The sequence below is a fragment of the Mobula hypostoma genome, chromosome 14 (assembly GCF_963921235.1).
Source record: "Mobula hypostoma chromosome 14, sMobHyp1.1, whole genome shotgun sequence".
Lineage (NCBI taxonomy): Eukaryota > Metazoa > Chordata > Chondrichthyes > Myliobatiformes > Myliobatidae > Mobula > Mobula hypostoma.
Genome location: NC_086110.1, coordinates 42,441,702 through 42,464,725, shown reverse-complemented (window position 1 = coordinate 42,464,725; position 23,024 = coordinate 42,441,702). Strand labels below are relative to the sequence as shown.

At 39.3% G+C, this 23,024-nt stretch overlaps 1 protein-coding gene across 9 annotated transcripts in view; it reads right to left on the bottom strand.

Moving 5' to 3' along the window:
• The window catches only part of banp (BTG3 associated nuclear protein), a 177,383-nt gene that overhangs the window by 97,962 nt on the left and 56,397 nt on the right, over positions 1-23,024 (bottom strand). For all 9 annotated transcript variants that reach the window (XM_063067009.1, XM_063067013.1, XM_063067015.1 and 6 more), the window contains 2 exons: positions 15,440-15,562; positions 12,250-12,425 (listed from right to left, as the gene is read on the bottom strand). In XM_063067009.1, coding sequence (XP_062923079.1) covers positions 12,250-12,425; positions 15,440-15,562 — 299 coding nt within the window. The remainder of the gene's footprint in view (positions 1-12,249; positions 12,426-15,439; positions 15,563-23,024) is intronic.

Below are 23,024 nucleotides of genomic sequence, written 5' to 3'. Positions count from 1 at the left end.
GGAGGTTCCCAGGTTCGAAACCAGTCGGGTCCACTCCCGAGTACACTTTCCATCCGTGCCGGGTTGAGTGTCGAGATCGCAACTCGACCTTGTAAGATAAAAAGGGAAAGATTCTGAGAAAATGTCTGTATGAGGAGTGGCGCGCCACAGTCTCTCTCTCTCTCTCGCTGTGCACCTTGTAAAAGCTATGAAAAAGACATCACCACGGACGCACGCACACGGAGACACACACGCACAGACTCGCATGCACACAGGCACAAGCCAAAAAAAAAGAAAGAAGATAACTTGACTCACCCCATTTTTGAAATTTTCCCGCATTTAAGGGGCCCACTTTCAAGGACTCTTCATCTCATGTTCTTGATGTATATTGTTTATTTATGTGTTTCTTTGTTTGTTTGTACTCTGGTTGAATGCCCTAGTTAGGCAGCTTTTCATTGATTCTGATGTAGTTATTACTCTATAGATTTGTTGAGTATGCCCACAAGAAAGTGAATCTCGAGGTTATATACCGTGACATCTGTACTTTGATAATAACAATTACTTTGAAAGGAAGAAATATTTTTAACAGCCTAGTTTTATCATTTTGCATTCTGCAAGTAACTCAGGCTTTGAAGGATGTCTCCCAATCACCTTTTACCTCCAGTGCTCCAGTGGATGCTGCCCATTAATATATCTGCATTACTTGTGTTCCAAGGTGTTTGTTTAACCAAAAATGAAATACTGAAAAACTGATAAATTCAGCTGTCTGCAGAAATTGTTTTCAACTGAAGATTGCTTGGTAGCAATGGAGTGGATTTATTGCGACATATTGTTGTGTTGTCACCTGGACTTATGTACCGTTATTGCATCAAGCTGGTGCACGGTGCAAGTGAGTGTCTTGGACGTTTGTATTGCACAAGACCCTGATGAACATAGGTGACGTAGAATACTGCAAGTCTGGTTCGCTGGTTCATTGCCGAGACCAACGGCAGGGGAGCTATGTTGCCTCGGTTGCGGTGAGGACTGGGCCCTCACTGCGGGGTCACCCAGGGGAGAAGACGCTGGAGGCAGAGTGGGAGACAGCAGATCCCTCTGTGGGCGCACTGGAATCCGGACTGGGTTGGGGGCTGGGTCTTCCCATCAGTGCTGCCCTCCAGTACTCGGAGTAAGAACAAGCTGGACCAAGACATAACCATCAGTCTGCAGTCAAGCACTCAAGGACTTGAACTATATATTTTTTTTCTTTGTGACTGCAAGTTCTTCTGCAATTGTAACCATATGTGCTATTTGCAGTGCAGTATGCTGTGTGCTTTTTACACCTTGGCCCTGGAGGAACACTGTTTTGCTTACCTTTTTCCATGTATGGTGGAATAATAATTAAACTTTAGCTTTGATTCATGATCGAATGCAAACTGTGATCCTAACTAATGTCTACAACAGATTATTGTCTGGTATCAAACAAAGCTACAGTATTGCTCTGATAACTTTAAGTTTTTCTCACCAGTGCTGTAACTCATCTTCAACAAACCTTCCTTCAGAGCAAAACTAATCTATAGACTTGTGGGAAACTTTCAACTCCACTCCAAAACCAATGTAACCATAATCTCAATAACTTATGTGGAGACAATGCTTGCATATATGCATTTCAGGGTCCAAAGTTCAAATAATTCATCAACTTGTTCATAGAAGCACTGGCAATACAAAAGTCACTGATCAACATTCAAAGCCGCATTTCAAAAATAAAGGCCACAACGAAACCCGGGAAACATGGATCACGTCCCATACCCCAGGAGGACTCTCAGTAAAGCCAGACAGCATTGATGAAAATTCATTACCTTTTTCTGAGCGCCAGCACAGCTTCTGAGGAAAGGGGTGCTTAAACATCAAGACTTCAAACCAGACAGCAGTGATCCTTACCCCCTTTTATGCTTCTGAGTGTTTACAGATTCAATAGAACAGAGGCAAATTAGTAGTGAGGTGATAGATCACATTCAGATTACGGAAGGAGGTGCTGGTTGACTTGAGGTGAATTAGGGTGAATAAATACCCATGACTTGACGGGGTGTTCCTTCAAAATTTGTGAGAGGCTTGTGCAATATTACAGGGTCCAGGCAGAGATACTTAAAATGCCACTGGTGAGATGGTAGAGGACTGGAGGATGAGTAATGTTGTTCCGTTGTTCAAGAAAGTCATTAAGAATAAGCTGGGAAGTGATAGACCGGTGAGTCTGATGTCAATCATGGATAAGTTATTGGAAAGGGGTCAGTCAGGTTATTTGGTGGGCTTGAAAATCATGAGCGCTGTTCACCTAGGAATTGTGAGTGCGAGATTTGAAAAAGCGAGCAAAGCCAGCTGGGACCTCAAATTAATCAAATGTGCTCAGTAAAGTTTCCTTAATCAATATATAGAAGTCCCAACTAGAAGGAATGCAAAACTGGATCTTCTCTTAGGGAATGAGACAGGACTGGTGACAGAAGTGTGTGTGTAGAGGAACACTTTGCATAAAGGGTCATAATTCCATTAGTGATAATTCTGGTCTATAGGTTGATATTCTAAACTGGAGAAAGGACAATTTTAATGGCATCAGAAAGGATCTAGCAAATGTGGACTGGGACAGGCTGTTTTCTGGCAAAGGTGTGTTTGGGAGGCCTTCAAAAGTGAAATTTTGGGAGTACAGGGGTTGCATGTTCCTGTCAAAATAAAAGCCAAGGCTAACAAGTTTGGGAAACCTTGGTTTGAGGAATATTGAGGCCCTGGTTAACAAGAAAAAGTGGGTACATAGCAGGTATAGGCAGCAAAGAACAAATGAGGTACATGAGTATAGGAAATGCAAGAGAACACTTAAGAAGGAAACCCTGAGGACTAAAGGAAGGCACAAGGTTCTTTTGGGAGACAAAGTGAAAGAGAATCCCAAGAGCTTCTACAGATACAGTATATTAAAGGAAAAGGATAGCAAGGGATAAAATAGATACACCTGAAGATCAGTGTAGTCATCTATGCATGGAGCCGAAAGAGATGGAACAAGGTGCCACACGAGGTTGTTTATCAAGCTACGAGTCCATGGTATTACAGGAAAGATTCTACCATGGATAAAGCAGTGACTCACAGGAAGGAGGCAAAGAGTGGGAATAAAGGGAGTCTTTTCTGATTGGCTGCTAGTGACTAGTGGTGTTCCACAGGCACCTGTGTTGGAACCGATTCTTTTTACGATAAGCATCAATGATTTGGATGATGGAATTGATGACTTTATTGAAAGTTTGGAGACGACATGAATATAGGTGAAGGGGCAAGTAGTTTTCAGGAAGGAGAGAGGCTGCAGAAGGACTTAGATTAGGAGAATAGGCAAAGAAATGCCAGATGGAATACAGTGTCAGGAAATGTATGGTCATGCACTTTGGTAGAAAGTGCCAAAATACATAAATGGGGAGAAAATACAAAAACTATGAGAAGCAAAGGGACTTGTTCTCGTGCAGGATTCCCTAAAAGTTAATTTCCAGGTCAAGTCTGTGGTGAGGACAGCAAAAGTAATGTTAGTATTCATTTCAAGAGGACGAGAATATAAATGCAAGGATGTAATTTTGATACTTTATAAAGCACTGGTGAGACCTCACTTGGAGTACTGTGAGCAGTTTTGGGCCCTTTATCTTAGAAAGGATGTGCTGAAACTGGAGAGGGTTCAAAGGAGGTTCACGAAAATGATTCCAGGATTGAATGGCTTGTAATATGAGCAGCGTTTGATGGCTCCAGGCCTGCATTCACTGGAATTCGGAGGAATGAGAAGCGACCTCATTGAAACCTGTTGAATGGTGAAAGGCCTTGATAGAGTGGATGTGGAGAGGACGTTTCCTATGGTGGGAGGTCTAAGACCAGAGAACACAGCCTCAGAATGGAGGGATGCCATTTTGGAATAATGGAATTTCTTTTGCCGGAGAGTGGTGAATCTGTGGAATTCTTTGCCACAGACAGCTGTGGAGGCCAAGTCTATATGTCTATTTAAGGCAGAGGTTGATAGATTCTTGATTGTTCAGGACATTAAGGGGTACAGGGAGAAGGCAGAAAACTAGGGCTGAAAGGAAAATTGGATCAGCCATGATGAAATGACAGAGTAGAGATGATGGGCCAAATGGCCCAATTGTGCTCCTATAACATAGTCTTATGGTCATTTCATCTGCAACGAAATGGCTGCAGGACCGTATGGTATCAATACCAGGGTGCTCAAAGCCTGTGCCCCTCAGCTATGTGGAGTACTTCGCCATGTCTTCAACCTGAGCCTGAGGCTCCAGAGGGTTCCTGTGCTGTGGAAGACGTCCTGCCTCGTCCCTGTGCTGAAGATGCCGCGCCCCAGCGGCCTCAATGACTACAGACCGGTGGCATTGACTTCCCACATCATGAAGACCCTGGAGAGACTTGTTCTGGAGCTGCTCCGGCCTATGGTCAGGCCACACTTAGATCCCCTCCAGTTCGCCTACCAGCCCCGACTAGGAGTTGAGGATGCCATCGCATACCTGCTGAACCGTGTCCACGCCCACCTGGACAAGCCAGCGAGCATGGTGAGGGTCATGTTTTTTGACTTCTCCAGTGCATTCAACACCATCCATCCTACTTTGCTGGGGGAGCAGCTGACAGCGATGCAGGTGGATACTTTCCTGGTGTCATGGATTCTTGATTACCTGACTGGCAGACCAGTGTGCTTGCAACACTGTGTCCAACAGAGTGATCAGCAGCACTGGGGCTCCACAGGGGACTGTCTTGTCTCCCTTTCTCTTCACCATTTACATCTCAGACTTCAACTACTGCATAGAGTCTTGTCATCTTCAGAAGTTTTTGGATGACTCTGCCATAGTTGGATGCATCAGCAAGGGAGATGAGGCTGAGTACAGGGCTACGGTAGGAAACTTTGTCACATGATGTGAGCAGAATTATCTGCAGCTTTATGTGAAGAAGACCAAGGAGCTGGTGGTAGACCTGAGGAGAGCTAAGGTACCGGCGACCCCTGCTTCCATCCAGGGGGTCAGTGTGGACATGGTAAAGGATTACAAATACCTGGGGATACAAATTGACAATAAACTGGACTGGTCAAAGAACACTGAGGCTGTCTACAAGAAGGGTCAGAGCCGTCTCTATTTCCTGAGGAGACTGAGGTCCTTTAACATCTGCGGGACGATGCTGAGGATGTTCTACGAGTCTGTGGTGGCCAGTGCGATCATGTTTGCTGTTGTGTGCTGGGGCAGCAGGCTGAGGGTAGCAGACACCAACAGAATCAACAAACTCATTCGTAAGGCCAGTGATGTTGTGGGGATGGAACTGGACTCTCTGACAATGGTGCCTGAAAAGAGGATGCTGTCCAAGTTGCATGCCATCTTGGACAATGTCTCCCATCCACTACATAATGTACTGGTTGGGCACAGGAGTACATTTAGCCAGAGACTCATTTCACCGAGATGCAACACAGAGCGTCATAGGAGGTCATTCCTACCTGTGGCCATCAAACTTTACAACTCCTCCCTTGGAGGGTCATACACCCTGAGCCAATAGGCTGGTCCTGGACTTATTTCCTGGCATAATTCACATATTACTATTTAACTATTTATGGCTTTAATACTATTTAGTTATTTATGGTGCAACTGTAACAAAAACCAATTTCCCCCAGGATCAATAAAATATGACTATGACTATGATTCTTAAATAGATTTTTTACATCTGTTTTTACTCGAGATAGAGACAGAACCTATAGAATTGAGGCAAAACAGCAGTGAGGTTATGGAGCATATATAGATTACAGAGGAGAAGGTGCTTGTAGTCTTTATGCAAATTAGGGTGGATAAATCCCTAAGGCCTGACAAGGAGTTCCCTTAGACCTTGTGGGAGGCTAGTGCAGAAATTACAGGGGCCTTGATAGAGGTATTTAAAAAATTCTTAACCAAAGGTGAAGTATTGGAGGATTGGAAGATAGCTTGCTGTTCCGTTGTACAGAAAAGGCTCTAACAATAAGCTGGAAAATTATAGGCCAGTGACACTACGTCAGTAGTAGGTAAATTATTGGGAGGTATTCTAAGGGACTGTATATGCCAATACTTGGATAGTCAGAGCCTGATTAGGGATAGTCAATGTGTGGGAGGTCATGTCTAACCAACTTATAGAGCTTCTTGAGTTTACCAGGAAAGCTGATAAATGAAAGGCAGTGGATAGTGTCTGCAGGGACTTTATCAAGGCCTTTGACAAGTTCTCGCATGGAAAGATAGTCAAGAAGGTTCAGTTGCTTGGCATTGAGGATGTGGTTGTAAATTGGATTACACATTGGCTTCAGGGGAGAAGCCAAAAAGTGGTAATAGATGGTTGCCTCTCTGGATCAGTAGTAAACTGGATCAGTGAATATGCTGATAACACCAAGACTGGAGGGTAGTGGACAGTGAGGAAAGCTATTAAAGCTTGCAGCAGGACGGGCGCCAGCTGGAAAAAAATAGGCTAAAATTGGTAAATGGAAATTAATGCAGAGAAGTGTGAGGTGTTGCACCTTGGGAGAAAAACCGCTGTAAGATTTACATAGTGAACAGTAGGGCACTGAGGAGATTGACATCAGAGGGATCTGGAAATACAGATCCATAATTCTTTGAAAGTGGTGTCACAAATAGGATACTAAAGAGAGCTTTTGATACATTGGCCTTCATAAATCAAAGTATTCAGTACAGCCATTTGGATGTCATATTGAAAATGTATAAGATGTTGGTGAAGCTTAATTTGGAGTATTGTCTGCAGCTCTGATCACCAAACTACAGGAAAAATATAAGATGAAAAAGTACAGCAACGATTTTGAGAATGTTGTTGGGATTTGCAAGCAGGCTTTTTTCCCCAAAGTTGGAAGATCTAGAGGTTTAGGATGAAAGATGAAATATTTAGGCAAATCTGAGAGGAAACTTCTTCACTCAGAGCGTGGTGCAAGTGTGGAACGAATTTCCAGTGGAAGTGGTTGATGTGGGTTAACGTAATATTTAAGAGAAGTTTGGATAGGTTCCTGGATGGGGGTGGGGATTTGGAGGGATATGATCTAGATGCAGGTAAATAGGACTAGGCAGGAGATCAGTTTGGCATGGACTAGATGGACTGAAGTGCCTGTTCTTGTGCTGTTGTACTCTATGCATTACCTACAGCAAACACCTCCAATCAGTGCAGAGATCCCACTAATACTACCTCGGCAAAATTCTCTGAATCTATTTACAAGGTAAATCAATATCAGTGACCTCTCCAAGACCAACAGTTCTTGTTTTAAGACCCTAAGTGTACTCGCACTGCTCTGCTGGAGGGTATATGTCACTTACAAGGACAATGCCTCGATCCCAAAGCAAGAATACCAGGTGGACGAAAGAAGACCCAAAGATATCATCTTTGAAAAAGCTCAACATCCTACCAACTCTTGGGAATTCCTGGCCTATAACCACCGGAGTTGGAGAAGGAGCATTGGGGATGGAATGTGGACTCTTTAGTACATGCATCAGGAGTACACTGAAGCCTCATGTAGGCATTACTAAACTAGTAAAATCTTTCAGCCCAACACTAGCCTCATGAGTCACCACAAAATAAGCATGGCTGGAGTGAAAGCAAGTCATCCTTGAGCCAAAGGAATCGCTCAAGAATAATAACATCTATCTTGTCATTCAGTCACTCACTTCTCAAAGGATTCTGTTACAGGCATCAAATTTCAAAACCGCAAAGAGCCAAAGTCTGGTCATGATTTATGAATGTCATGCTGCCATGGTTTGCCCTGATTTGTAAAACTCTCTCACTTAAATGCAATCAGTATTCTGTCTTGATTCACTTTAGTTGATATTGAGAAGAGTTTGAAATTTCTCCATACGAAAAGGACTGAACATACATGAACCCAATTTAAAACCATTGAACTACAAATAGAAGATAGGCTAATACTCTTAGATCAATATTTCATGTTCTATTATAATATCATATATTCCTGTTAGCTGCAAAAAAGAATGCCACAAAGAATGGCTACATCACAATAGTAGATTTACTTAATGCCCAAACAGAAAATGCAAAACAAGAAAAAAAGTGTGCATGAATGCATGGGCATAACAGTTACAAGGAGGGGTGAGGCTATGGCCTCTCTCAGAAAGGGCTAGTAATGCATACATGTACTCCTATAATTGGACAAATGACAGGGTGGATGTAATTAATATAATTTAATTCTGTGCAAAGTCAAATATTTACACAGAAAGTAGAAAAGCTGAAGTCAACGTGATGACTGTTCAACATCATGGGTAGTAATGTTTTATAGAGTAGCAGCAGCCCCAACAGTTCAAAATATAGTGTGATGCCAGTTCTATTTCAATAAATTCATTGTAACCAGACCTCTATAAAGCTGCAGAAAGGGAAACCAGGACCCAGGAGAACAATGAGACCTCTCTGTAATAGAGGCCAAAGCATTTCCCTAGCACGGAGGTTCTTTAATTTCCATTTTTTTTTCCAGATTCTTTCTGCTAACCATTACTACAAAGATGCATGGATTTGAAATACTGGCTCCTTGACATATCCCATTTACACTGGAATGTGCTACCAGAGATTTTGGAGGCAGGAACAGTAACAGGTATCTTAGATAGGCACTTGAAAAAGCAAGGCATAGTGGGAATGGAATTAATCTAGGCAAGTGGGATTAGTACAAATAGGTGAAATGCTTAGTATAAGCACAGTGGGCAAAAGGGCCTATTTGCAAATTGTACAACTGTATGACCCTAAAACATGATTTTAAAAAATTAAAAACTAAAAAAAAAATTCAAACTCAAATAACTAAAACAAAATGGGTAAAGAATAATTAACAACTTATTCCTCCTACACTTCTGGCTTACAAACCCCTCCAATCAGGCTGTTAAATGACAGGAGAAGCCTGAGTATTATACTGGGAATTACCAACACAAAAGGGATCTATCATGGGTTTGCTTGTGGATTCCAATGACGAATGAGAGTAACAGATACACAAAAGCACTATAGTCAGTATATCCCAGATCTACAGCGGATCTGCACAAATCCACAGATGTGGCAATTTAGACCTTTCATTTATCCCCTCTTACCAAAGGGACTGTACAATACAAAAATATTTCACATTTTAAATATTTCTAATTCAGTTCCTGTAAACGTAAAGACATTTTTAATTGCCAAAGGATAATTATGAGACCTGCTCAATTCTAGAGGTATAGCACAATTGAATCATCAAGACAACACAACAGCTGCAGGATGCAAAAACGACACTGCTATATCAGGCCAATTGTCGGATCATGACACCAAATTAAATGTCAATCTAAGTTCATTGACTTCATGTCATTTACTATACGCTTTCCTCTGGCATTTGACCTCCAAAATGCAACACCTCATACTCATTGGGATTAAACTCTATCAGCTATTCCTCTCCTCAAATTTCTAATCTTGCTATATCCTGCTACATCATTTTAAAATCGTTTTCACTATCTACCATTCCACCAATTTTGATGTCATTTGCTAACTTACTTAGTCAGTCTATCTACAATTTTGTTTAAATCATTTACATATATTGTAAATACAAGACAACCCAACACTGATCCCTGCAGAACACCTCCACCACCACACTTAGTCTTTCCTGTCCAAACCAATTTTGGATTCAATTTGTCGTGTCACCAAGGATTCCATATGATTTAATCTTCTGGACCAGCTTACCATATAGGACCATGTTAAATGTTTTACCGAACTCCATGCAGACATCATCCATTGCTCTACCCTTATTAATCATCCTCATCACTGTCTCAAAGTTGTGAGACAGGACCCCCCCTTTTGCAAAGCCATTCTAACCATCATTAATTAGTCCAAGCTTTTCCAAATGCAAGTAAATCTCATCCATAAGAATCCTCTCCAATAATTTCCCTGGATTGTCCTTTATCTGTTTCTTGAACAAAGGAACAATGTGGGATATTTTCCAGTTGTCTGGTACTTCGTCCATGGCTAAAGAAGATACAAAGACTTCTGTCAAACCCACAGCAATTTACTCTCTTACTTCCTTCTGTATACAGATAGACTCCATCAGGTCCTGTAGAATTATCCACTTTAATGTTTTTCAAAATACCAACATTATCTTCTTAATATCAGAATGTCCTGTTTTTCACCCTACAGGCATCTGACCTTGTCTATATTTTTTCCCATTTGCGATCCCTGTCTTCTTTATAGAAATCTGAAAGTGCCCGTATTATTTCTAGGTGGAAAGCTGCATTTCTAGTCCAGAGAATCTTCACTGAATACTTTTGTGAAAGGAAAGGTAGTTATATTAAACCTCATCATACAAGCAGTAAATAAAAAATGAGTGAAAGCATTGGGTTAATATTTTCCTTTATAAAATCCAAATGAAGCAGAGATCAGGAAATGAAAACCAGGCCAAGATCCAAAACCTACATCTGGCAAACAATTTCAGTACCCAAGGGTGTAAATAATGTAAGAGTCTGAGACACCCAGACAGTACTACACATCACAAAATTATGTGAAAAAAACACCTGGCAATTCAAAAGTGAGCTGGATTTCTGTCTGATCAGATGTTTATTCCAACTGAAAATTGCACTCTTAATGTGCCATTGTTGTAACCAGGTAATTTGTATTTAACATTTTGGACAGACAAATCTGGGATGCTCTCATTAAATTTTTCGGACAAGAATCCTGTACTGATTTTGCTTCAGTTCCTTTTCCTTGAAAGAGATATCTAGTTTAAACAATTACCTGAGTCAATAAGAGTGCAGTACAGCAGATTTTTCTTTCTTTGCATTTTCATCTTTTTAGAACAATCATACAGCATGGAGCAGGCCACCAGATCTCTAAACATCTACTTTAACCCTATATCTTTCAGTTTTATCCACCTCAGTTATGGGGAAAATTTTCATCTACCCTATTGATACCCCTCATAATTTTATATGCCTCAATAGAGTTTCCTCTTAACCTCCTCCATTCCAGAAACAGACCCATCTTCTCCAGTATGTCCTTATAAAGGAAAAATTCCATCCACGTAGTGAATACCCTCTGCACCCACTACACTGCCATCTCATTCTTCCTCTGCCTTGATGACCAGAACTGTGTACATTTCCGGTGCAGTGATGAAATTTTGCATCATCATTTACTTTTGCCAGCAGGGGACACCCAAGATATGGAAATCAAATGTCATGGGCCTTGATTGCCATGGACCGTATTGCGCAGTCGGGCAGGATGGAAAAATACTTCTGTCTTCTTCATTTTTACTGCAAGGCTTTTCCTTTTAAATGGTTCACTGAAGGAATCAATGATAATGCTTGGCCTTTGAGCTTGTACTTATGTATACATCATTTGAGTTCTGTAAATTGATACCCGGAGTTGGAGTGATCTTGGTTTTAATGTGAAGGATTTCAAAGTTTTCTGCCCATCTTGTAGATTAACTCCACTTGAACAGGGAACATGATGAAGATGATTTGTACTATTGCATCAAGGTGAATTGAAAAGGCTGCAATGTACAGGTTTCCTGGAACCCAGTCTGTACTGGGATCAAGAAAGTGGTAAAACTATGTGGACATTTTGTGTGGACACAGCTTTCATGTCATCATGTAGTCGAATAAAATGATAATGAATTTCTGAGGACAGGCAAATTAAAAATATCTTTGCAAGGACCAACTGACCAATTATTGGCAAATGGGTCTGTATTAGCTTGAAAAGTTGTAACTGAAGGGATTCCATGGGAATTGATACTGGGACTTCAACTAATTTCAATCTATATTCATAGCAGGATGGAAGAATCAAATGTATTATAATGTTATAATGTATTATAGCCAGTTTTGCTGATAATACAAAGATAAATGAAAAAGCAAGTTAATAGGAGAACAAAAAAAATCTATAAATAGATGGGCTCAATAAGTGTGGAAAAAAATTGATGGGAAGAATGGGGGATAAAACACAACTACTATGGCCAGAGGATTACTCAGGGAATTCAAGAGAAAGAAAATGACTAACTACTTATTTTGAAATACTGCCTTATGGTTATGGACAGCCAGAGGAAACTTCTGAATGGAGAAACAAAATAAACAACAGAATTACATAATTTATACATTAGCAAATCATTCTATTCTATGAACTGTTTGTTATAGGTCACTGAACATCGATCAGGGCTTTCCAAATGAACCTTATTCTGCAGTCTTAACAATTTATTAAATAGCAAATTTATTTGTATTTATTTTTATTATTTGTATTGACTGTGCTATGCTCTTTGAAAGTTCATATTATCCTGCCTACCTTCAGAGTTCAATGTGATGAGTGTGACATTGGGTGCCAAATTCTGACCTCCTGATTGACCACTATTAGAGATGGTGTCACTTGTTTCAGATCCACTTTCAATATCTTCTGTATGGCTATCTTCATGGCCAGGAACCTTCACAATTATTGTGTTCTGTCTCCTCCCTGGCATAGAACTTGGTACCCAAAGTAGGAAAAAATGCAGAAATATTTAGGGAAATTTTCTAGGCTGAAAGTTGCTATCTTACAGAAGAATAAATAGGAAACAAATAAATCAATGGAGCTATACAGTAAATCAGGGGTCCCCAACCGTTTTTGCACCACGGACCGGTTTAATATTGACAATATTCTTGCGGACCGGCCGACCGTGGGGGGTGTTCAGGTAGGGTTAAACTCACCTCAACATGTCTTTTACAGTTAGGGTTGCCAACTTTCTCACTCCCAAATAAGGGACAAAAGTAGCAGTCAAATCCCGGGACACTTTACCCCAGAAAAGACTACCATGACCATGAAGCCTTGCGTGGGCACCTGTGTGTGCATGCGTGATGTGCGCATGTGATGTGCGCAGATGTGCGCATGCGCGTCCGTGCCGATATTTTCTTCCACAAATCGCTTTTGCCTTCATCTTCCCAACTACACTGTACATACATTATTTTTACTTTATATAGGCTATGTACTTATCATATCATTCCTGCTTTTACTATATATTAGTGTTATTTTCGGTTTAATGTGTTATTTGGTATGATTTGGTAGGTTATTTTTTTGGGTCTGGGAACGCTCACAAATTTTTCCCACATTAATTAATGGTAATTGCTTCTTCACTTTACACCATTTCGGCATGAAAGGTTTCATAGGAACACTCTACCTTAGCGGGGGAAATACGGGACAAACCAATTTAGCCCAATATACGGGATGTCCTGGCAAACACGGGACGGTTGGCAACCCTATGTTTAAGTTCAACAGTGCGTGACAGGGAATGAGGAAAGGTGCAGCTGATTCATATCGTTTCCTCGCGGCCCGGAGGCACATGCTTTGCGGCCCAGTACCGGTCCGCGACCCGGTGGTTGAGGACCGCTGCAGTAAATCAATGATAACCAATTTACAAACATTTACATTCATTAGTATAGCAAAGTCTTACATATTTCACATGACATATTAACAAGAAGTATATGTGGCAATTGTCTCTTAATGTGTCATTTCAATTCTCTTCTCACTGTGCGACAGAGAAATCATATATCATCTTGTGAAAAGAAACATAATTAAGTGCACTTTAAAGGAACTTAGCCTTCATAAAACACCTGCAAAAATATATTCAAATACTGAATGTTTCAAGTTACAGGTACTGGCAATACAATGCACTGGAGTTCAAACATTATTATAAAGCGTTCCACTTGCTTCACATTCTACTTAACCAGCAAACGTATTTCATACCGAACTTTTAAACTCAAATGACAAAGTTTTGACAACTGGTAAGATGATAGTACCATCAGACTGTTACAGATTCTACATGGTACCATTGTTTTACTTTGCTCCCTTTGAAATACAGCAAAAGGAAGAATAACAAACAAATACTGGTATTTCATAAAAAAGTAATAGCATATTAAGTTTATAACATATTCAGAGTCTACAGGCAAATATCAAGTGTGAATAAACCCACAAAACAAATAGAGCGAATGAAGTAGCTTTCTGGAGAAAGGTACTGTCGAAGATAACTTACAATTATGTACACCCTGAATGATCTGATCAGTAAGCTCATAGGACACTAAGATTGGTAGAATTGTTGATGATGGATTGTCTTAGGCTACAGGGCAATACCATGTGTTGGTAAAATGGACTGATAAATGACAGATGCTGTTTAATATAGATAAATGTGTGGTTATGCATTTTAGAAGTACTAATGAGGATAGGGCATACACCATGAATGGTAGTATTAAGTAATAAAGAACAGGGAGGCCTCAAAGTTGATAGCACAGGTGAGTAATTTGGTTAGGAAGGCATATATAAATATATTTTGGATCTCAGCTGGAGAATTACATGCAGTTCTCATAAGGCCGAAGAGAGTGCAGACGAGAGTTATCAGGATGTTGTCTGGAAAGGAGCATTTCAGTTCTGAGAGGAACCTAGAGAAATTGGTTGCATTTCCTTAGAAAGGAGGAAGTTAAGAGAGGGCGTCATTGAAGTACATAAAATTATAAGGGGTAGATATAGGGAAGACTGCAGAAAATTCTTCCCCATATCAGAGGTGAATAAAACTACAGGACATAGATTCAATTAAGATGTAAGAGATTTAGAGGAGATGTGAATAAGTCCTTCACCCAGAGAGTGGCAACTTAATGGAATGCACTACCTGAGACAGTGGTGGAAATAGAGTCATCAACAGCATTTAAGAAGTGTCTGGATGAATAGGCATGGAAGCCTATAGGTCAAGTGGTGGGTGATCAGATTAATATGTATGGGTTTTTACTGGCCAGTGAGGACTTGGGCTGAATGGCCTAGTTTCCAAGGTGAATGACCCCAATCTGAAAGTAGTACCCAAGAATCAACAAAAATGTACTTAAATACACACTTCTTCAATTTCTTCATACATGCTTATTACACAATTCATTTTTTTTAAACTTTGGCAACAAAAGATCATTCAACAATTATAGCCAAACAATACAAAAAAAAATAGCAAATTAGCATTCTTCAAATTCACAGAAAATTACATTTTACTAATCTCATCCTATTTAACAATGATTTCTTTATTAGGACTTTTACTCCCTTTCAACTTTCTCTCAGATAACAAAGCACTTGCAATCACAGTCCAGATGCAGAATAAGGAAAATGTATAGTTTGGTTTAAATTATGTCATTTTTTCCTGACACTGTAGTTCTATAAGCAGCCAAGTTATGGAGTAACAACTCTCTGCTTGTATCAGTCTGACATTCTCTCTTTCTTATGTTAATTTAATTTACTTTTTTTTCCCATTTCTCTTTAAAAGTGGAATTTGTTTTAGGTCAGATTTGAAATATCAGCAGCAACATCTATAGACATTCTAACTGACGCCAACGTGCTACATTTAACAAGTTAGATAACAACTTTGATGAACTAAAAAAGAATGGAACATTCTTAAGGAGTTTAACAATTTGGACAGTAAATAATCTAAATTATCTAAATAATAACCATATAAGAAACGGAAAAGTTTACTAACTTGCTGAGAATATTATCAATAGTGTCTGTTCCTCGGGGTATAGCTTCTTCCTGTCCGGAAATCTTGGAAGGAAGTGGGTTCTGGCGATCACTATTTAATATTACAGTAGTCTGTGGTACAGTGCTGAAAAGAAAATTAAAAAGGACACTTGAACACAAAATATGTACAAGATCATAATATAAAACCCCACGTACATAGACACCAACAGTTTGAGAAATATGTTTATCATTGAAAACTATGCACATTGGGCCCGCTGCCGCAATGACATCGGCGCCGGACCTGGGAGCGGAGGTTCCCGGGTTCAAAACTAATCAGGTCCACCCCCGAGTACGCTTTCCATCCGTGCCGGGTTGAGTGTCGAGATCACAACTCAACCTCGTAAAATAAAGAGAAAAATACTGCGAAAATATCTGTGTGAGGAGTGGCGCACCACACAGTCTCTCTCTCTCTCTCTCTCTCGCTCGGCGCCTTGTAAAAAGCCATGAAAAAGACATCACGGATGCACCCACACACGCACAGACTCGCACACATGCAGGCACACGCCAAAAAAAAAAGAAAACTATGCATGTTAATCTCTGATTTGATATCCTTACCACTATTATTTCAGATCTTTAACCACTCTAAACTATGCAACTAAAAATTACATAGATGTGTGGTCAGCCAGAGCAGTTTTTGGCAGTTGACAAGATTTTCTTTTCTTAATGCAATCATTGACTACTTTTATAGTTGAAGAATGTTAGAAATTACTAAAATAAATACAATGCCCAATTAAACTTTTAGTCTGATATGCAATTCAGTTCCTTTGCAATCACCACTGTCTATAATTGTGGAAGATCGCTCTACTCTATGCTTTCTCATGTGGTGCTTTTTCCATTCAGCATACAGTATGTATATGCAAAGTAGTAGAATTAATATCAAAACCTCAACACATTGGATAAAACTAACTTTACTACCACAAAAGCAACAAGGCAACTTCAGTCAACTATTACTTTACTATTTGCAGCACGATTAAACCAACTGCAGCATGATTAAACAAATTATTAAAAATTCTGATAAATGTTCATTTGCCTTTCAAAGTTTTTAGAATTTTCTTTTTGTAATAATGATGAAGCATTAACCTTTATGTTAAATTGACTGCAGCCTGAACTAGCAAACCACTGCACCAGTAAAAGGCAGATTGAATCACCAGATGAAACAGGCAAAGTTCACATGATCAGTCTAGCGTCACAATCAGGATCTCCAGAGATATTAAAAATAATAATGTTTAAGCTCTTTTAAAAAATGTCTGTTATTCAAACTGAAAGTAATTTTCCATATCCCGGAAAAAGCATGCAAGATTTCTCCTTCACCCATGCTCCTGAGCAGATTTTCTCTATGACAGATGTATAAAATATTCTTAACTAATGCTGTTGGTATCAGTGATGAGATTGCCCCTTTGCTCTGCATAATATACATTACTAGTTGACTAATCCCAACATCTTTGCAAATTAAAATTGAATAGATTGATAGCTTCATCATTATCTAAAGCAGTTTCCTTAAATCTAACATTTGAACAAAATCAAACTTTTAACTTAATCAATTGTCTGTCAGATATGAAATATTACCTCCAGATCGAGTATCAGAGAAATCTGCAACTGTTGAATTTATATTTGTTCTGCACAGATTGCAAGTTTTCTTTAATTCAGATGGCTGAAGGTTCATAAATGAAACCAGTAGAATTAAGTTTCTAGACATTGCTTCTCTATCCCCAAAGGAGTCCTGTCACTAACTGACCAATAGACAGATAGACAGAAACACAGAACTCAAAAACACACTGAAACAGACATTGGTTTCCAAATAGGAAAAGATTCAAGTACACAATAGAACACTCACATTAAAGTGAAAGGCAGGGTGATCGAAGCTTGACCTGCCTCAAAGGCGGAAGAGTTGGTTTTTAATATCATTTATTCATTCACAGAAGGTGGACATCAATGGCAAGATTATCAATTACTGTACTTAAGTTTACAGATGAATTAAATGCCTTGTTTAGTCATTTCAGGAGCAGTTAAGAATAAACCACATTGGTGCATATAGTGTCACACATAGGCTGAATGAAGTAGGAATGGCAGTTTTTCTTTTCAGATAAACTAGCTACATTTTCCCAATTATCCAGAAGTTCCATGATCACTACTACTGAAACTTGCTTTCCAAACTACAGTTACTTAACAGATACAGATTGAAAGATCAGACCCAAAGAGTAAAGCTATATTTAAAAAATAGAGAAGCAAATCAAATAGACAAAGTATGGATATACTAAAGCTCAAAGAACCTGAAATATGAAAATAGATGAACAAGTAATATAAAAGGAAGTGAGAACTTTATTTATAAAGTATAGGATGGGGCCAATTGGGAACAAATGAGGGGCTTGCTCTACCCACGACCGTGCAGCAAGACACAGCTCAAATACCATCAATAAATTTGCTGATAACATGACTATTGTCTGCAGAATTTCAGATGGTGACAAGGAGGCATACAGGAGTGAGATAGATCAGCTGGTTGAGTGGTGTTGCAACATCAACCTTGTGCTCAACATCAGTAGGACCAAGGAACTGACTGTGAATTTCAGGAAGGGGAAGTCAAAGTAACACACCAGCTGTCACTGAGGGATCAGCAGTGGAAAGGGTGAGCACTTTCAAGTTGCTGGGTGTCAACATCACTGAAGATCTATCCCAGGCGCAACATATTGATGCAATTACAAAGAATTTTCAGGAGACTTGGTGTGCCACCAAAGACTCTTACTATAGATGTAACGTGGAGAGCATTCTATCACCTTTTGTTGTGAAGGGGCCACTGCACAGGATCAGAAAAATCTGCAGAAACTATCAAGTCAGCCAGCTCCAACAGGGGCACTCGTCTCCCCAGCATCGAGGACATGTTCAAAAGATGATTCCTCAGAAAGGCTGCATCATTAAGGACCCCCATGACCTGTGAATGTGGACAATGGTCTTTGTTGTTGCCAGAGTCTCGACATGCACTTCATGTATCCTCTTTCATGTAGGTTGCTGTGAAAGTAGCATACCATTAATTCCATTCTGTCCAGTCTCGTCCATTTATGGTTTGTTCCAGTACCCAATTTCTCACCAGATGGTCCCAGTTCCCCAACCACTGGCGCGGACCTTGTTAGTCCAGGCAACATCCAATCTGGCATGACTCTTCTTGTTCTTGTCACTCTTATCCGGAGGTTTTTGTGGGCAGATATAGCATAAGCACAAGGGGCCCAGCACAAGACGCCTAGTGGGCCGCCACCACTGGGACCTGAACCATTGACCCCTGCACTACAGAGCCTGGGCAGTTTCCGGCATCGGTCTCCAGAGCTCCCGGTGTCAGTTTCCAAAGTTCCTGGTGTCAGAATATTAAATTTTATATTTTTTTATTGTAGTTTAGTTTTTTTAATTATGCATTGCAATCTACTGATGTTGCAAAATATCAAACTTCATGACATATGCCAGTAATATTACCCCTGATTCTGATTCTATTCTGCTGGAGGCAAATGGCATGACTTAGTGATAAATTAAGCTTTTTTAGTGGAAGCAATACCACTAACATGCCAGTGAAGATCCAGGTGCAGAAGTGTTGGATAAAATTTTTTAAAAATTAAAAACAAAGATACTTAAAGGTAAAAAAGCCATGATGAGATGCATCTTGAACTAATGAAGAAAATAGAAGTAGATATGCTCTTCATGCAACTTTCCATACATTCTTCAGTGAGAAGTAAGTACTGGAGGGTTGGACAGTTACCAAGTATTATATTTCTACTTAAAAACTGTGAGATGAATAAACCAGGTAACATTAGGCCAGTCAGTTCAACATTTGGCTGATAGGTGAAAATCACACAGATTTAGTCAAGGATTGACTAGCAGTTTGTGTATGATGAACTTGATCGAGTTGTTCAAAGTAACAGAAAGGATTAAAGTAATGCATTAGGTATGTGTGTGGTCTTCCAGAAGTTGCCTGACTAAGTATCATGAATAGACCTCTAGCTTTCATCTTTACACCATCAGTATTCCTTTAACCAGAGTCCTCAAGGATTTGCAGTTAAAGCAATAGACCATAAGACCATAAGACAAAAGAACAGAAGTCAGCCACTCGGCCCATCGAGTCTGCTCCACCATTTTATCATGAGCTGATCCATTCTCCCAATAGTGATAAACGTCAAGATAAAATTTCCCATGGAAGAAAAAGCAGAATAGTTGATTTTCAGATTAAAACAAATCATAATTATTGATCTTTTTAAATATATTACTGATCAAGACAAATGAATAAGGAACCACAATTTTTAAAGCTGAAGACAATTTTGTGGGATGATTTAAATAGAAAAAGCAAGAAATTTCAGAAGATCAAGTGTAAAATAAGCAGGTGAGATTTCAAACAGTTGTGTGTAGGAAACATTTTCTTTCATTTGATTGTGGTGAGAGCAATTATAAACTGAATGATGCAGTTTTAACAGGGCTACATAAAATGTCTGAAATTGATGAAAAAGGTTGAGAAAAGATTTGTTTTTAAAGGAATTAGTAGGTGAATAAGGTTGAAAAGCAAGGAAATGAAGTCTTTATAAAAACATTAATTAAGTCAAAACTGGAATATCATGGCCAACTTTGGACATCATAGTTGTGGAAGTACGTTAAGGCTTAGAGAGGAAATATAAAAAATTTACTGAAACAAAATCAGTAGGAGGATTTCAGTTCTGTAGAAAGACCAGAAAAGCTACAGTTGCTCTCCTTCGAGCAGAATATATTCATATTGGTGTTCAAAATTATAAATAATCTAAGAGGGAGGATCAACAACCAGAGGAAACATGATTAAGATGATGACATTAAAATCAAATCCTTAACTCTTTTTGCAAATGAATTGTATTATTCTAATCTGTAATATAAAATGCACATAGAGCAAGGGGGAAAGAACAGCAGAAAGAGTTTTGCTGGCAAGTACAACTACAGAACTCTTGCTGATAGCTGAATGACCTCCTCTGTGCTGTAGCATTCAATAAACATGAAGAGAGTATATTTTCCCATTCTGTTGCTAACATTTACAGCAGTGAGTATTAGGCTGGCCAGCAATTTATTGCTAAGATTCAAACTTAACTTTAACATCCAAATGTGTATTTAAATTCCCATAGCAATCAGGCTTCCTTCAAGTATCAGAGTACCATGATACAGGATGCAATTGATGACAATACTGCCACATTATTCTGATCACAATATGAAAAATCATTAGGTCTCATGTAATAGTGGTTATACTATTCAAAGGTGTTGAGTTTCAGTAATTGCTTTTCTTCGCGTGAATCTTGACATTTTCTACAATGTCTACAAGTTTAGAAACGTGAGCAAAAACTGTTTGTGAAGCAGCTTCTGAAGATAAATAGACATTTTCATAGATGCTGCCTGACCTATTGAGTTCCTCCAGCATTTTGTGTATTTCTCCAGATTTCCAACTTTGGTGGCCTCTAATAATTCTAGAAAATTGTTTTCTAGAATTTTAAACTTTATTGCAACATAGAGAGAATTTTGTTTATACTTTGCTGAGAACAAATGCACTTCCATCAGTACCTCTGATATGAATATTGCTAAATTGGTAAATTGATTTATTATTATCGTATGTACAATAAAGTACAATATTTACAAAGGAAGCACCGTGCAGGCAGAATATGAGCTAGTAATTATAATAAATGATTCCTGCTTCTTCCAATAAATACTTCAAATCCCCTCTTAAATTCTGCAAGACTTGGTATACAATATCATGGTCCCAACCTGCTTTCAACCAACATGAGTTCTTATAGTATCATTAGTTTGATCAATTTAAGGAGAACTAAGTTTTTTTCATCCTATGTGCTGTGTTTTGTAACTTCAAAACATTAAACTAATTCAAAGGAAGATTCAGGTGTCCGAAATGTGATTAACTTCATGTTTACTTTAAGTGAGGCGCGCACATATCACATGATAGCGTGATGATGTATGCAATTCAGGTATTTACACATATAACTGTAATGACATTTAAATTACAAGGAATGCTTAATCAACATATTTACAAGACTACTCAGATATTATTGAAATATTAAATACACAAGTCCTCCCTTCTTAGCTATAAACTCTATCTCAATAGAGAATACAACTTAACTACATACACAGCATACCAGATAATATAATTACTATATACATAGACATCCACGGCATAGTAATTTAAACTGTCCCATTCAGGCCTAAAGGTTTAATTGTTGCAGAGGCTTTCTTACTCATGTGGAACAACATATTTCATGGCAAGGGGTATCACCCTGCTTGGCAGGTGAAACTTGTGGCCGTGAAAGCAATCTCAGGTCCTGGGGCTACATCTGTGGCGGTTGTAGCAGTTGATTCTGAGACTGCAAGAGGTGGTTCTGATACCTCCGGGCACCTTTCTTCTCCTTTTCTCTCTCTGGATCTACTTCAATCCCTCCCTTTCTTTCTCACGTTCCTTCTCTCTATTACACCTTTTCCTTTCTCGTTCATACTCTTTCTGTCCATCTCTTCCCTACTTTTTCTTCTTCTAATTTGTACATCTTGATCTTAGGAAGGTTCATTTAATTCACTGGAGTATTCCCCTAATACTCCTTTTATTGCATTCTTTACGATTCGCATCATCTGACAAATCCTCCATTTTCATATCTCCAATGACTCCTTTCTTTTTAACCTTCCATTCATGCAGCTGGGATTTGGTCTTCGCATCTACTTTTACAAGAAGCTTTTAGTCTCCCACTTGAAGTTCTTACAATAACCTTAATGCACGCAGAGTAGATTCTGGTTCTTTATACTCACAAAAACCGAATGTTTGCAACTTTCCTGAAGCTTCTTGAACTCTCTTCCAGCTAAGAATGAAGCTACATTTTGCAAGTAACTATGTGATTAACATAGGAGATGCTTCCTCAGATAGGTTGCCTACAAAAACTGTTGTAGTTGGACCACTGCCTTTGTCACTCCCACACTCCCTCTGAGAAGCATGCTCCTTCCTTGGTCCGATACGCTTTCCAACGAGAGATACAGCAGCTGACACCAGCACCTGTTTGTCCTCTGTTGGGCAGCGGTTCATAGTGTACAGCATGGAGACAGTTGTGACATCATCCAGTACCTATCTTAATTCATTTTCAGTTGACTTCATTGATGAAAATGCGGCATGCAAATGGTGGATGGATCTCCAGTCAAGCTCTAGTTGTCTCAGCCTTTCACACGCCCCCAGAGCTGTATCTACGGAAAATAGCGCCTATGGCAAGCACTGAAATTGCGCTAACACGAGGAGCTGTTCGTTCACCAGCAACTTTTATGTGTGTTGACTGAAATTGCGCTCCTGTCCAAACATCTGACACCCATCCTTTAGATAACTTTACCATAGTATCAGCTCAAAAATACAAGTCAAGCTTGTTAATCTTTTAATTAACAAATTATGGCACTACATGAAAATTATAGCTGCACCTTCCTTGCTTTCACTGATGCAAATTGGTCTATGATGTGATCAAAGTCATTTTTTTTCCAGTTTCTTCTCTTTCTACACTCAGCAGAGTAAGATCACAGAGTCTGCC